At 38.6% G+C, this 17,305-nt stretch overlaps 1 protein-coding gene across 8 annotated transcripts in view; it reads left to right on the top strand.

Moving 5' to 3' along the window:
- The window catches only part of UTRN (utrophin), a 368,451-nt gene extending 354,843 nt beyond the window's left edge, over positions 1–13,608 (top strand). For 4 of the 8 annotated variants that reach the window (XM_017813718.1, XM_017813716.1, XM_017813719.1 and 1 more), the window contains 4 exons: positions 2,427–2,535; positions 4,001–4,087; positions 9,001–9,023; positions 10,643–13,608. In XM_017813718.1, coding sequence (XP_017669207.1) covers positions 2,427–2,535; positions 4,001–4,087; positions 9,001–9,023; positions 10,643–10,651 — 228 coding nt within the window. In that variant the 3' untranslated portion in view covers positions 10,652–13,608. The remainder of the gene's footprint in view (positions 1–2,426; positions 2,536–4,000; positions 4,088–9,000; positions 9,024–10,642) is intronic. The other 4 variants (XM_017813722.1, XM_017813723.1, XM_017813721.1 and 1 more) reach the window with 2 other exon arrangements.
- The last annotated feature ends 3,697 nt before the right edge of the window (positions 13,609–17,305 follow it).

Consider the following 17,305-nt stretch of genomic DNA (forward strand, 5'->3'; position numbering starts at 1 on the left):
CTTAATTGTATTGTCCTGAATTTTTAAGAAGAAAGGTTTGGTTTGGTTTGTCTTTTCTTGTTATTGCAGTCACTGGAAATATGTAGTGTAACATTTATCACAGTATTTAATTGAAAATGAAGTAATGAGACATTACCCTCTGATTAGGAGGAGATGGCGTTTTTTGGGGTTCTGTCTTGTTTGTAAATCCAACTGCCATATTTCACTCTGGCTGCTGCAGCAATATGTGGTACATTAATGTAAGGTATTCCAAGTATGTTTTGTTTTCTCTCAGTTTATCCACTGAGCCCTTAATGCTCTGCAGTGCTTTTTTTGTCATTTGCAGTAGTACTCCTAAGTGGTACCTTCACTAACTCATCACCTGAGTTTGTAGGCATTTCCTTTCCGTCCTAGTTAGAGCTGACTTTGCAGAACCTCACTATCCTTCATCCATGTGTTGCTGTGCTGCAGTTTTGTATGTCCAACACAGATCTTCTCTTTTCATTCACCTTCGGTCATCTTTGCATAATCCATAGTTACTGCTTGAAGAGGGACAGAGATCCAGTCCAGATGCAAGTTTGCATTTTGAATGATTCACATTCTCTCTGTTCATCTGTTTGTGAAGTGAGCAAGCAGCCACTCGTTAGCTTCGTTGTTCTGTATTGAAGTGACTCTTAACCCTTAAACAATTTGCCTTAGCTCTTTACCATTATAGCTCTAACATCATCTTGAACAGTGTTTCCTGGCTATACAGAGTTGCCTGGGGTTATTTACCCCAGGCTTCACTGATTTAAAATCACCACACTCATTGTTCCTAGACTCTGTAGCTGGATTGAAGCCTGATGCTGAGTAGCAAATTACTTAGCTACTTGATAGTAATTCACTGTTCATAGAAGTATCTTGACAGTGAAACCCTAATTTGGCTTGAAAACATTTCCATTTTTCTTTGTCTTCTATGCAGAGCAATATTTCTTGGTTTATTCTTTTAGTCAAAGCTGGTAATTGGTATTATTATGCTGAAAGAGATGAGATTTAGAGGAGAAAAAAAAGGTTTGAGTGCTCAAGGGACCATTTCCTTCTAACTACTGTCTATGGAAGAAAAAGTATCTTTCATTGTTCAACAGTCTTTTGTTTTGTTGAAGATTTTTTTGTTAGACTGTAAGTTATCTCAAAAAAATGGAGTATTGCAATTAAGGCTGTGAGGTGCAAAGGAGAAAACTTGTGTGCAAATTAACAGCCATTCTGTATTTTAACTCTTTGCATTGAGTTTTGTAGCTGTTCTAGGTACTTACTCAGTTTCAAAAAAATCTTAAAAGCAATTGCTTTTTTTATTACTTCAGTATCTGCTTTTAATAGTTTTACTTAAATAACCTGCTCTTTAAGCTATTTAGAAGTAATTTGAGGATTTGCAATCAAAAAGATAAATGATAGCAGCAACCATTTCAGCTGCATCCACCGCAGATGTAAATACTATTTCACCTATTTCTGTGTTTTTCAGAACAATCACTTCTGGAGCTCAAATATTGTATTACTACTCTCTTCCTTAAAGGATTTTTTTTTATCAGACAGAAGGGAAAGAAAGGAAAAAAATGCCTGAACAAGATCCCTTCCAATAGTTAAATTGTTATAGTGAAGAAGTCTTATGGTCTTTTCTTATTTTTGTGTCCATATATGTATACTTACATGTAATCTCAAGCGCATATGTGGTTACAGCTAAATGTAACACAGGTGTTTGGTTATTCAAGTGAATTTAAGAGTCCAGAAAAGCTTGTTTTCAAAGTATATAGGTTCCTCCTTGTAGTTTTCAGAAGACTACATAGTAGAGCTTTTCCTGCGAATTTGATGTCTCCCACACTCTTGAGAAACAGCATCAGCAAGAGTGATGGCTTTTTAGATATAGAAAAGTTGTTTTGAATCTGTCTTTAGTCTTCACTTGATTCTGGAGTTTTAAAAAACTGTTCATAATGGAACAGTTGTTTCTAAGCATGACTAGTCATCCTTGTAAAGCTTCTTAGGGGACCTCAGCTGAATGTCCCCTGTGTATGTGTATATGGATGTATATATCCATACATATAAATACAACCCCAGTAATCCCATTGTGTAGTCTTTCTGCAGAGCTGGACAGAGAGCCTTGGCAAACTGTGTGAGTTGTACATTACACTGTGTTTCTGTGATGCATGCTTGCAACAGAATATTGTTTTATCAAGACCATCAACTGGAGTCTCATAAGTACTATACTTAAGTCTAAATTTTCTTTTAAAAAATTCTTGGTTGTTTTTTTTTTTCCCTCTTAACAGTTATATAGACCTAAGCCTACTCTCAATAGCTTGGAGAACAAAAAAGAAAGCAAATGAAAAAGGAAAGGAGCAAGATGGCTGCATACAGCCCCACACTTAACTTCTGTGGATACAATAATCTAAATTTGTGTCTTATTGTCTTTAACATAGCCCGAGTCAGACTCCCGGGTTAATGGCTCCTCCCCTTGTGCTTCGCCCCAGCACTCTGCCCTCAGCTACTCACTCGAGCAAGACACAAGCTCACAATTTCATCAGGCAGGTAAGTGCTTTGATCAGATAATGTGCTGCATGGGTCTGTAGGTGACTACTGAATAGATTTGTTGGCATCTTCTCAAAAGATTTACGAATGAAAAGGAACCGATCTTGTGATGCTTCTGCTTCACGCAGCTGGAGCTGTTGCTTCCCCACGCTTCAAACAGCTGTGGTATCATAGAAATCATGTGACTCTGGATTACAGACTTTTGTTGATAGACTCCTTGGTCCCATCCATTTTGACCAAGTGAATTTGCTGGGCAAATCCATGCTCAGTGAAAAGGGAACCAGCCTTCATTGGACTGAAATGGCCTACAGCTGTTTGTCCTACAGTACAAATGGATCCAAGTAATCTGTCAGATCCAGGAACATATGTCCAAGTCATGTAATCTATGCTTCCGTCTGCTTTAGAATTTCATGTGTAACCTCTCTTTATCCTAGTATTTTGATGTTCCCACTCCCAAAGGCTTTACATCTTTAGGAATTATTTGCTATTTATGGTAAAGCCTCTGCACATGAAAGGATTTATCTCTTGAAAGATTATTTTAAATTCTCCAATATCATAACTCATTAATTTCACTGGGAGTTAGCAGAAATAACTACAGACCATTGAATGCTCAAAATTAGGGGAAAAAATAAAAGATTTTTCTCAAATTATCTTGGATGCAGTTTCCTTCTTTTTTTGTTTTTAAGCCTTGGATTATAGATTAAAAATTATTTCTGTGGAAAACAGAAAAAGTATTCTCTTGTACACTGGAAATCTTTAATTCAGCATTGACATATGTCTTTACTTTGTCTGTATAAACATAGGACTTCTTTGGGTCTGATTTCATGCAATGGTAGATTTAGGAGAGATGCTGTCTAATAAGACTTTCAGAAACAGAGCCAGTTGCATTCCCTAACCATTCTCTTGGCTAATTTTAAGCAGCATTTGACAAAGAAGTAGCAAAGAGGATTTTAACACTAGTGAAATGGCTGGTACATTTCTTTCAGATAGCTGGTACCATCTAAAAGATACATGTTGGGGGTTTTTCAGGAAAAGGATGGTGTATTTACTCAGAAAGTTACATGACAAATCATTTGAAAATGGAACAGAATTATAATTGAGCAGCTGAGTTTAACTCCCTGATCTTGTAAACATTTTACTTATTTTAACTATAGATTTTTATATAGTGCTTTTTTTCTTGGCGACTCATTCTAGTTAAGTCTTGAATGCAACGGTTAAGCTTTAATAAAAGAGAAATGAGTTCTGCTGCAAATCAAAATGTAACTTTCACCTCTTCTCCCGAGGCTGGCAGTTATCAGTGACAGTTCCTGCATATTACAAAGGTTTCAGGTAGTGTTTTCCCTTGAAATATAAAGGTGTTCTTAAGTGGAAGGTTGGATGAGAATGCCTTTTATAATGTTGTGGTCCCTTTTTTTATTTTTCTCCTTGTGTTACAAAATTAATTTATTTGTTGTCATATCTGCAGATGACTTGTTAGTTCCACCTCATGATACCAACACAGATCTAACAGATGTTATGGAGCAGATCAACAACACATTTCCAGCTTGCTGCTGTAAGTTTAACAAAATATGTCTCTGAGAATAGTACTGAATTTGAGGTGGTCTTTTGAAGAAAAAATGTCATTCTTGCAGTATTCAATAGGGAAAAAATATCTCTAAGGAGTTTTCTTGTCAAGATATGCAAGTTACATAAATCTGTTCTTTAAAATTCCCCAGTAGACACTATTTGTGAAGGTAAGTAAACAAATGTTTTAAGTGGAAGTGATTCACTATAAGAAAAGCCTATAGCTCAATATGGAATTTCCAGCTGTGCCCACGTAAGGGAAGAGAAATCTAGAATTTCATTAGCTTCTGATAGAAACCTTTTGTAGAACTTGAATGTAAATTCAGAATTTCTGAATGGAGTTTCTGTAATAAAGTTTGGAGGAAAAAAAGTCCTTAGGCAACAGGAGGGAACATAGCCCAGTCCTGACTGCCTGGACTAATTATTGAACTAGTTATTAAACTAACAGACCAGAGGAAATCTGTGAATGCAGAACATAGCACCTTTCCCTGCTTAAATGCATTGGAAGTTGGTATTTTATTCAATGTCTATTAAAGAGAGATCAAAAGGAGAACCAATTATTTCCTATGCATGTCTTGTATTAGCTAACATACATTTCCATTGATCCTGCCCCTTTTAGAGTGTCACTACACTTGCAAAAGTGAGGAGCTATCTCATGTATTTTAGTGGGTTTTGTTAAATACATACATATGTACATATATATCTTGCAACTCTCTTACCTTAGAAAAACAATAGTGAAAGCTTTGATATATTTTCAGACTTTCAACAATTTTTTAAATGAAATGTAATAATGATGGTCAGTTTTAAAAATCACAAGTAAGAGAGAGGGTGTTTATGTGCAGTCCTTTTGGAAGCATCAAGATTGAACTCTATACTATTTCATAAACTTGGTGAAACTCATTAAAATATCCCTTGTACATATGTTGCTTGGCTGTGAACAACTGCGTCACAGAAGATGCACTTTGCATGTTTTGAGAAAGCAAATTTCGATCTAGTAAAAAAGGTCTTGTTTCAGCTGACCTTTTTGATTTTTGGTGAGTTCAATAGTTCAGAGGCCATCTTTTTGCATATTGAGGGTTTGATTCCAAGAAGCATCTCAAAGTCAACAGATAGTGAAGCTCCTCAGCACAATTCGAGGTCACGTGTGTGTGTATACAAATCAGTAGAAAATGCAACTTGACTATTTGTTCTTAGTTTTGCAAATTACTGTTTTGCATATACAAGGAGTATACAAGTACATGGTCATTTGGCCCAGATGAATTTAAAGCAAATTGCTTTGTGTTAGGGCGAGCTTGGTAGTGATGGCTGTTCTCCACAGTGGGGAAAAATAGAAAAAAAGTTCTTTGATTCTATGAACAAACACCCTGAACGAGGCAGGAGGGTACTGCGAGTGAAAATCATGGTCCCGCATCCCTTTGTATTGTGAAGTGTATCTGAGCATTTAAGATTAAAAGAAATCACAGTTCCAAACTTCATGTGATTTTTCCCTTTGTCATTGACATGCTGCTGCAGAAGTCAAGCTAAATCACGTTGCCCCAGTTAGTAGGTACTTCTTATATTTGCTCTCATTCAGTCATGCTATAACATGTTTTACTGGGGAGTATATTTTTTTAACCATGTAAGACTCATATCTTACATGTTTTAGAAGCCTGGAATGAAGATTATTAGTCTGTCCTTCCCAAAAAAGTGCATTAAACTCTGAGTTTTTCTAGGGAAGACCATGACAGACCATCTAGTCCATCTTTTCCTGTGGCCATTTGAGAGGGATCGGTCTTCCCAGACAGACAGTTGTCTAACCTATTCTGTAAAACTTTAAATGACTCAGACTCCACAGACTCTCTAGGCATCACTGTATTCCTAACCTTAAAGAATAGCATCCTTATCCTTTTTTAGCTATACCCAAGCTAAATTTTATCAAAACAGCCTTCATGTGCAACATTTCATGTCCAATTATATAAAAAAAATAAGCCCCCATTTCTTTGACAATCTCATCTCTACTATGTCTCTTCTGCTGTGGCTGCAGCTTTCATTAAGAAGTTACTAGCATCTAGATCTTGTGAAGATATTTTTTATCTCTTTTGGCTGTATAATAGAGACAGTTGTCTTAGTTGCTATATTTGTTTTCGTGGATTTCATGTTATAAATCATCTTGAAATCAGTATTTCTATTTACTCCAAATATTCCTTATGAAGCAATTATTCATATAGTAAGGCAGCAGTGCTTATAACAGTGGATTTTGTTGTTTGGTGGCTTTGTTTTTTTGGTTTTTGTTTTGGTTTTGTCTGTTTGTTTTTGTAGTTGTGTTTAATTTTGTCCCTCAGATCCACTGAGGATACAATGCCTCTTTTACTTCCTTTTTAATGTCATTGGTCTTCAGAGAACATGCTGAGTTGGAAGGGACCCACAAGGATCATCACATCCAACTCCTGGCCTTGTACATGACCGTCCCCAGGAGTCACACCATGTATCGGAGAGTATCGTCCAAATGCTTCTAGAACTCTGTCAGGCTTGGTGCTGTGACCACCTCTCTGGGGAGCCTGTTCTAGTGTCCAAATACCCTCTGAGTGAAGAACCTTTTTCTAATATCCAACCTAAACCTCCCCTGCGACAATGTCAGGGCATTCCCTCTGGTCCTGTCACTGATCACCACAAAGAAGAGATCAGTGCCTGTCCCTCCTCTTCCCCTCACGAGGAAGTTGTAGGCTATGATGAGGTCTCCCCTCAGTCTTCTCTTCTCCAGGCTGAACAGATCAAGTGACCTCAGCCGCTCCTCATATGGCTTCCCCTCAAAGCCCTTCACCATCTTTGTTGCCTTCCTTTGAATACTCTCCAATGGCTTAACGTCTTTCTTGTGGCTCCCAAACCTGCACACAATATTCCAGGTGAGGCCACAACAGTGCAGAGCAGAGCAGGACAATCCCCTCCCTCAACCAGCTGGCGATGCTTTGTCTGATGCCCCCCAGGACACGGTTGGCCCTCCTGGCTGCCAGAGCACTGATGACTCATATTCAGCTTGCTGTTGACCAGGACCCCCAGGTCCCTTTCTGTGGCACTGCTTTCCAATATTTCACTCCCCAGTCTGTACAAACATACAGAGTTGCCTCATCCCAGGTGCAGAATCTGGCACCTTTGCTTGTTGAACTTCATGTGGTTGGTGATTGCCCAGTCCTCTAATTTGTTGAGGTCTCTCTGCACGGTCTCCCTGCCTTTGAGGCAGTCAGCAGCTCCTCCCAGTTTTGTATCATCTGCAAACTTGCTTAGTATCCCTTTCAGTCCCGTGTCCAGGTCATTTATGAAGATGTTGAAGAGCACAGGGCCCAAGATGGAACCCTGTGAACCCCACTAGTGACAGGTCACCAGCCTGATGTTACCCCATTCACTGTTATGCTCTGTGCTCACCCACCACATGATGTGTTTATCCAGCTGTGTGCTGGACATTTAGTCCGTAAAGATCCTGTGAGAGACAGTGTCAAAAGCTTTACTGAAATTTAAAAAGATTACATCAACTGGCTTCCCTTGATCAACTAAATGGTTTACCTTGTCATAGAAGGAAATCAAGTTTGATAAGCAGGACTTTCCTCTCATAAAGCTGTGCTGGCTGTGACCATTGACTGTGTTGTCTTTCAGGTATTTTTCCTCCCAGAATACCTCTCAGAATAATCTTCTCTGTTACTTTACCAGGCATTGAAGTGAGACTGACAAGCCTGTAGTTTCCAGGGTCCTCCTTCTTCCCTTCTTGAAAATCAGGACAGTATTCACCAGCTTCCAGTCAGCTGAGGCCTCTCTGTATTCCCAAGATGGCTCAAAAATCATTGAGGGAGGTTTTGCAATATCAGCCAGCTCTTTGAGGATTCTGTGATTAATTCCATTAGGCCCCATAGATTTGTAGGGATCCAGCTGGAGCAGCAGATCCTGCACAGTTTCAGGGTTGATGGGAGTTGATCACTCTCACAGTCATGGTCCTCTGGTTCAGGGCACTGAGACACCCTTGGTCCTTCATCAGTGTTGAAGGCAGAGGCAAAGAAAGTGTTGAACACCTCTGCCTTGTCTCTGTCCCTGTTTGGGAGGTGACCATCCTCATCCTGTAACAGGCAATAATATTTCTATACTGCCTATTGCCATTATTATTCTTGAAAACACTCTTTTTATTGTCCCCCACATTTCTGTCCAGTTTCAACTCCAGTTGAGCTTTGGCCACACAAATTTTCTCCCTACAGCAGCAAGCAGCATCTCTGAATTCTTCCCATGTTACTTGGCCTTGCTTCCACTGGGCATACACTTCCCTTTTTTGCCTTATTTCCAAGAAAAGATTCCTGCTCAGCCAAGGATCTTCTGCCTTGCCTGCTTGACTTCTGACATTTGGAAATTGCTGCTCCTGTGCCTTTAGGAGGTGGTTTGAAAAGTGACCAAGACTGATGGACCCCAGCACCTGCAGAAACATTTTCCCAGGGGACCTTCCTTACTAATTCCCTGAGCAGCCTGAAGTCTGCTCTCCTCATGTCCAGAGTTGAGGTTTTGCTGACACTTTTTCTCCTGTCAACACAGATTTTAAGCTCTATCGCTTCATGGTTGCTGTGGCCAAGATGGCCACTCTGAGATCCACTCTGTTGACAAGAGCAGATCAAGGAGGGAATCTTTCTGAATCAACTCCCTTAAGAACACAGGAAAATTCACGTTATCTACATATTTATAATGGTATAAATTTGCTAAAAGTAAATTAAATTTGTGAGGAAAGTTAGGTATTATCCATTACAACACATTTCTAATTAAATGTTTAGTCTTTTAATGATAAGAGTCACTTTGTTCTTCTATAGTACATATTTTCCTGACAATAGCTTTGTTTTTAAACTGTCAAGATGCAGATTCATGTAAATTTCTAACTATTTTTTGTTTCATTTGCAGCAAGTTTCACTGGCAGACCACAGGTATGAAACATTGTTACATAGTTGCATAGTCATGGAAACAGAGTAAAGCAAAAGTTGCATTAAGGCAAAGTGGAGTGGGGTTTTTTCTATATTTTTCCCTAGAGGTCTGGAAGCTAGACTGATAGAACAGGAAGATTCTAGCAAAACAAAGGTAATAAAAAATTTCTACTAGATTAGGCATTACCAAAGGTACTATGATGTGCAGTTCTACATTGCTGACCAGATGGAATCAGCTTACATTTATCAGGGCTAATTAGTTCCAAGCCATCATCCTCTTGCAAGATCAAAGCTGGTTTCTGCAAAGACATCCATATGTCCTTGTGCCCTGGTGCCTATTGCTCCAGTTTCAGGATCCATGGGCACCAGTGGACAAGGATCAGGAGCCACACAGCACTTCAGGCATTAGATTAAGCTGACTTCTCTCAATAGGCAACCACTTCACAAACCCAAAGGAGAAATTTGGCTGCTTTCAGAGTTCACAAAAATGTGGAAAACAACCTAGTATTTAGATACTTGTTCTTGAAAATATGACTGGTATGAATGATCAGTCAAATTGCTATTATAAGTAACCGAAGTAGGAAAAACACTTGCTATAGGTTAAGGTTGCCATTGGAGCCCATGTATGACAGAAGATAATCTTGCATAATTGCAGAGTTCTTTCAAAGTTTCATTGTTAAATAAGATTTTTAAACTACCACAAATTACTGTGTGAGACCTCAGAAGAATTAAGTGGTTGGGAGAAAGTCTACTTACTCTCCCAAATTGCTCCACCTTATCCATTAATCCACTTTTTGCAAGGTCAGACCTCTCCGAAATGAATATCTAAAAATTCAGAAATACTTTCTGTGAATGGTTTCTTGAATTGCAGAATCTGGGATAGTAGGATTGTCCTCCAAAACCAGAATTCCTAGAGAGAATTAGATGAATCAGGCCCTGTACTCAGTTAACTCAGACTTTCTATTTCAGTCTCTTGATAAATTAGTGAATTAAGCTAGTTTGGGTTTGGGGTTTGTTTTTTTTTTCAGAAATCCTTCCTCTAAGCAAGCACAGAAATAGCTTTCAGTGTTATCAGTGAATAAGACTATGTCCCTTGAAAAACATTTGATTTTTTTTTTTTTAATATGATATGTGTCCCACACTGTCTCTCTGAGAATCTACCCTCTCCAACCATTAGAGAGAGCACATTTGTCTGTTCAGGAACAGAATTCTGAAACAAGAGCCTAGAAATAAGTTTGACATTTGAGTGGGCCAAGTCCAAATCCCGGATCTGTATCATCTCCGTTTTTGACTTAGACTTCAGATAGGACAGTAGTTTGCCTAAACTTTTTTCTTCATATGGGTGCAGAAGAGAGTCTGTAAGTCGTATTTACTGCTCTGTAGACTAACGTCCTTTGGGCCTCACACAGCATGAATTTCAAACACTGCAATATTGTAAAATTAGATTTCTTTTGCCTATATGCCGCAGTGATTTGCTGAATCTTGGGCCAATACATCTAGTTTTTTAAAGTACAGAGGTTTTGTGAGATGACGTCACAGTCCTTATCTGAATGAGCCCAGAGTAATTAGAGGTTTCTCTGTGTGTTAACATGTACTGACATGGTTGTTTCTCATCATGACAGGCAATGTGAAGTGTTCATTTGGATGTCAACCAGCGCTTCCTGACGTGCAGCACAGCCCTTTTCTACAAACTGCCAACCGTGAGTTCCACTTCATCAGAAGGCTGCATGGGACCCTGGAACATGCTGTTTGCTCTGACTGCGTGTTCAACTTGAAATAGTAAAACACTGAATACCCAAAGATGAGGATGTTGTTTTTATAGTATCTTTTTTTTCCTTCTTCCCTCTCTATGCAACTGTAAATTAATGAGCAGTGGAATATTTGTCACTGATTTGTATAAATATACAGCCAGGGGAAAAGGGGCAGGGGCTTTATATACGTTCTTTTTGATAATCGTAAAGAGAACTGCATAAGGAGTTTGGAGCAAAACGTTACATTTATACATTCCTTTCAGCTCTTTGCTTTTGCATTGTAAAGTACTCTTAGTTATATTCTCACACATGTAATATTCTGTACTGATCATTTATATGCTAACCATCTGACCACACAGATTTCAGAAAATATCCTTGTATTATTTTCAACATTGACATTTGAAGTTCCCATAATCTGCATTATTGTTACTGGTTAACAAAAACTGCCGTTGAATGCAAGCTACAGTATTTTAATTAAATTAAAAAAGGTAAACTCTCATTTCAAGTCATAATCATCATTCTTGTCTACCAAAATGGTATTTTAACTTTCTTTTAGTTGTTTCCAGCCAACACACTCCATTCGGAGGATTATTTTTTTAAGCCTTACTTTACTTTTAATCAGGAGATAGCTAAAAAGAGGACTTAGATGATAGCTTAAGTTGGTTTTAGTAAGATCTAAGTTAGTGTAATCTTTCCCAAATTTGTTCAGAGACAAAGCTTTGCTGTTCCCTGCTGTGCCAAACTTGCTTCAAGTTTTGGAATTTACAGTCTATGAAGTAAAGCTCATTTCTGTGAGATCCCCTTCTTTTGTCTGCCTCTTGGAAATGAAGAGACATTTAGAAAGCCCTTTCCAATACTATTAGCGATGGAACTTTCTCCAAAACTGCAATGCACTTAGATATTATCATTTGGCATTGTAATCTTGCAGATCATCCTTATCTTTGAAATCATTTATTTATGTACTTCTGGTAAGGATAATTATGGAAAAGTTACATCACTGATCAGCTGATCTCTAGTTTTAAAATTATCCTAAGAGATTTTAATGCCTTCACAGTTTACAATGCTGCATGGACACTTGCTTTAATTCCAGGACATACCTTTAATTGGTAAAACTGCATGCAATATCTTTCATGTTTAGTAGAGAACAACTGTGTTGTTCTTAATTATTACTGAAGGAAAAAGAAAACTATCTCAAAATGGTGTTGAAAGGGTTGTAAATTCTCTACTGCTACTGAAAAATGCTAGAGGACATTAAAACAGCAGGTCAGGAGTTTCTAGAGTTTTTGTGAAGTTTTGCCAACTAGACTGTCCTGCACCCACAGTATTCACTCCTGGACTGCTGCTGCTCAAGGAGTGAGGCACCGTGTTGACGACCTTCTAGTGTTGGCACCAGTGCCTGTTCTTTCTGAACCCTTTCACGAATTATTTAACCACTCTGCCTCTGTTTTCCCATCTGTAAAATGGGGATGATAGTACTTAACTCTCAAAGGACTTGCTTAGTTAGTGTCTGAAAAGCTCAATAGAAATGCAAAGTATTACCCTCAAGGGAGTGGAGCAAAATTGTCAAGGTGGGAAGAAGCTGGCTTCTATAAATGCTTCAGCTATTAAAACGTAGTGTAGTTATTCTGAAAAGAAAAAACCCCACATTTTACAGAAGGGGAAAGCCATGACCACCTTTCTACCTCAGACCTATCTTCATAAGTAGTATTGGAAATAGCTTTATATTCTGTTCTCTGCAAAGTACTTTTATCAAGCTACATTATTCTCTAGGCAAAGAATCCTTAAAAATATTCCCCAACATAAGTATAAAAAGAACTCAGTAGTGAATTTGGTGGGATTTATTTTTGTTCTGAATATGAGGTTATGTATAAAGTTGTTTTTCTGCCTGTGTTTGTATGCATCCTTTGTCCTCTGCTGCCAAGTAAATGCTGCTTCAAACACTACATTGTAACATTCTTCCTCTGAGACAATAATAAATAAAAGATATATATTGCAGTAACATGAGAAAAAGTATGGAGTTCTTCCAGGTTTTGGGTCTTCAAGGATTGCACATCTCATTGCTGAATGCTGAAAATTTCATTCTGAAGAAGATTAACATGGGAGTGCTGTGATAGTCAATTTCTATATGCTAGCTTTTTCTCAGTATGGTTTGCATTTATATAAATGAGATTTAGCAGTGGTTTTTCTCCATATATCTTGCATATTTTCTCCAGTTTTCCATCTTCAGTGATTTAGTCTGGAATCCTTCTCAGTTTCATGATAGGTAGTAAATTTGATCACTGAGAAGCAGACTGCTTTTATTTTTAAAATGTTATATGTATGTATTACAAAACAGCAATAATGTATGAAGCCCTGTCAAATATGAGAACTGTAAATTAGTCTTCAGGTTTTGGTGGTACTCAGTCAACATGCTCAACTGAAGCACAGCATTAGGTATTCAGCCAGGAAATACTTTCTACCATGTGCTGTTTTTAGGTATTTGCATTAATGCAAATTGTGTTAATGGCTGTGTTAGAATTACTATGTGTAAAGGAGAAAAAAAGTAAAAAACCCTAATAATTCTCTTTCCTTATAGTAATAGTTGGCACTATTTTCATGTTTAGTTGTTGTTTTTTGTTTGTTTGTTTTTAAAACTCTAACAAATGTCAAATATAAGTGTCAAAGTAACGAAAATTACCTTTTCCCTCAGTTTGTGAAAGGGTGCCTAACAATTAAGTTGTAGGGAAAGATCATGTTTTTCACATGGTATTTAAGTGATTCAGCAGTTAACAAGGAATTTAATTATAGAAATAGCAATATATTAAGTTCTGTATTTAGAAAAATAAATGTGTCAAAGTGGAGGAGACTGCTATATTAAAGAGTGTATTAAACCGCATAATCTGTCATTTAAAGAAGTAAGCATTTTAATTATTTGTTTATAGAGTTGAAGGCAGCAGAAGTGGGGTATGGGTCAGTACCAGGACCTGACTTTGAGAACAATTTATGAAAGTGCTCATATCTACAACTTCCACCCTCAGTACCCTGATTGCTAAGGTAGTAGGTGCCAGAGCTCTGTAATGCTTTCACCTGTGCAGAAGGTACTCTCAGCTTAAACTTCATGCTTTTGTACTGTGCCACAAAGGTCCTGGTCCTCGTCAAGGGAAACAGAATGACACCCACTTCTCACCAGCTTGTCATAGGGCTCTTCTCAAGGGGGTTGGGGAAGGGCACAGGAGAAGGGCACGACCACTTCTGGTCCTCAATGCACAACACAATGGTAAGCACTCCCTCACTTCTCCACACAACCTTCTCCTTTACTCACTAACCAGCCTCTTACACTGTTATTTTGGCAGACCAGAGAAAGCCAACATGATACTTTTCCTGAGAAGAATTAGGTCTCAGTCTAAAATGCCTTCCTATCCATCACATCAGGAGAGACACCCTTCTGCACAGCCCAGAATGGATAGGGTTGGTTGACAGCATATTTGTTTAATTTTTTATTACAAAACACCCTTGAGCTGAAATGTTACTAACAGATCAGTTCATTTTCTCAGAGAAGATGAAGACTGATGCATCTAATTGAAACTAGAGTGCAGAAGTTCCTCTGCCATTGGGGCTTCATCTTCAGGGGAACTCCCACTATGAAACAGTCATCTTAGTAGTGGTGGTATTATTTCTTTTTGGACCAAGAGAAGGTTCCTCAGATGTTCAGGTCTCAATAAACAAGATAGATTATGAGACACCAGTCCCGCTACGTTAAAGATAATGGACACAGACTGTCAGTGTGCACATGACAATTCCTGTCACCTGACTGTCCTGGGTCAGGGCTTCTGTCATCTCTTCTATTATTTCTACAGTTGAAAAATGGGGGGGAAGCTAAATTCAGTCAAATTAAAAATGTATTAATATAATAGGCAAGCTTTAGGTTTATGCAAAAGGCAAAAATATTTTTTAAGCATTTACAGTACAAGCTACCCTTTGGAGAGAGTCTNATATTTTCTTCTCTACTTCACTATGAAGTTTCCCTAAGAAAAACCTTCCCAAAGGTAAACATTTGCTGCACTGCAAAACTGAATAATGGATCATGTCTCCTGTCACACAGAAATGAAGATGTCATGCCATATGGCTGAGAATTCTGTTCCCACAACAGCAATAAAATCAGTCTTACAAATCCTGACAAGGTGTAAATTAATAACAGTGGGGTATGAGAAAAAAAAACCCCAAACAACTTTTACTGGAAAAAAATATTTGAGCAGGAAGAGATCTCTTTCATCTTACAAGCAAAAAAGCTCTCGGTAATCATCAGCTAGATGTTGTGTTCTTCAAACAATGTTCTTGTGGCCAGGAAAGGTGAAATCATCTTTGGCTCATGTCTTTGGGAATGTATCTTCTGTCTTTAGTGCCACTTAAGCTTTCATGATGTCCCAGAAAAAATTAGTCTTTGCAACTTAAATTTATGCATTAGAACAGCTGCATGCAAGTGTGGCAACCACCTTCAGAAGAGGTGGGTAGTGTTTTCATCACCTGCTTTTCTGAACACCTCTGAGACACCAGTGGAGAAGCTGCCAGAAGTGGGCTGGTTCAGTTCATTTTCCCAAGCATCCCAGCACTGCCAGCAAACTGGTGTGGCCAACACAAAGGTATCATTTAAACTGAAACCTGCTCTATGTTAGTATGCTTATTAAAAGTGAGAATCCAGGAGAGCCACACAGAATTACTAGGTGCCAGTCTTAAAGATACATACATTGTACACGAGAATAAACATGACCCCACCCCCCACACACAGACCACCTTATGTCTATGCTTTGCTATCTGTCCCGTCTCATTGTCATCTGTGAAACAGAGTATTTACAGATTAACTGTTGGTGCTCCTGTTCATCACTGTCTTTGTACAGTCAGATAAACACTTGGAAAATGTCTGGTTTTCTGACTCTGGCGGTTTGATGTTGGCTGGATGCCAGCTGTCCACCAAAGCCACTCTATCACTCCCTCCCTCAACTGGACAGAAACAACTGGACAGAAAATATAATGAAAGCTCGTGAGTTGAGATAAGGACAGATCAATCACCAATTACTTAGTTGGAGACAGCTGGTATTGACTGCGTCACACATGGGGAAAGCTTCTGGCAGCTTCTTAGAGAATCCACCCCTGTGGCCCCCCCCACTACCAGAACCTTGCTGTGCAGACCCAATACACTGACCTCTAATAATTCTTTCTTGGTGAAACTACACTTCAAAATTACTTATTTTCTGACTATGGAAGGAGAGTCTAGGGTAACTAGCTCAAAGGAATATGTCTAGAGCTTAAAAATCTAACTTCTGGAGATCCCATCTTGATAGTAAATAAAACAATACAGAATTGTCAACTAGGTTATCTCGCATCATCTAGAAAAGGTGATCTGGTTATTAAAAAAATGCAAATTATTTAAAAATCACACAAAGAAAACCACATTGCAGCAACACTTCATGTTATGAAATTCCTTTTACCTGTATCTAATACCTCTTTGACTGAGATTAAATTTATTTTGGAAAATCAGAAAAAAGTGGAGGAAGGGATAGAATCCACTACCAATGCTTTGTGTGTCTCATAAGTTTAGGTTTAATGGAGTTAAGAAAAAGGCCACACATACGAGAAAGACACTGATAAGTCATCTGCATTTTATATGGAAATAGGTAACCTTTTTATGAAATACAGTAACCATTCTGAATCCCAGCCCAGGCAAAGTGGAGGTCCAGTGGATAACTCACATGACTACAAGCCAGAACACTTAGTATGTAATCCTGGCCCTGCAAAACCACGTAGCAAACCCATTCATTTTTCTTCAATAGAGATGGCATTTTGCTTGCTGAAAGGTTATTTTATGATGAGCAAATCATGGCAATTGTGCTTCTCTATATATTTGTAAAATGCAACTGGTACCTAGCCCACAAATAAGTTTTCTACAGTAATAAATAAGAGAGCGAGCAGAAGATACGATAGTAACTGCCACTGATAATCCACATCACTGATTTAAATGCAAACAAAAGTAAAGGGTTACCCAGATCCTCATTCTTGAAGATCAGAGTGACATTCACCTTCTTCCAGTCTTCGTGACCTTCCTCTGTTTCCCACGACCTTTCAAAGATAGTTGAGAGTGGTCTTGTAATGATATCAAGCAGTTCTCACAGCACTCATGGGTATGTCCTATTAGATCCCATGGACAGCTTGTTCAGTACATCCAGTTCGCTTAAGTGTTCCCTAACCTGATCCTTCTCCACCAAGGAGAAGGAAATCTCCTTTGCCTCAGACTTCCCCTCTCATCTCAGGGATTTAGGCTTCCTGAAGGCTAGTCTTACCAGTAAAGACTGAGGTAAAGAAGGGATTAATTTCTCAGGCTTTTCTGTGCTCTTTGTCACCAGGCCCTCTTCACCAGTGTTTTCCCCATCCTGCCTTTTTTCTCCTGATGTACTTACCGAAGTAATTCTTGTCACCTTTCATATCCCTCACCAGGCTTTGGCTTTCCTAACCCCGTCCATGCAGAATTGGGCAGTATCTCGACATTCTTCTTGGCCCCCA

Source organism: Lepidothrix coronata, unplaced genomic scaffold, assembly GCF_001604755.1.
Source record: "Lepidothrix coronata isolate B3197 unplaced genomic scaffold, Lepidothrix_coronata-1.0 Scaffold42, whole genome shotgun sequence".
In the NCBI taxonomy this organism is placed as follows: Eukaryota; Metazoa; Chordata; class Aves; order Passeriformes; family Pipridae; genus Lepidothrix; species Lepidothrix coronata.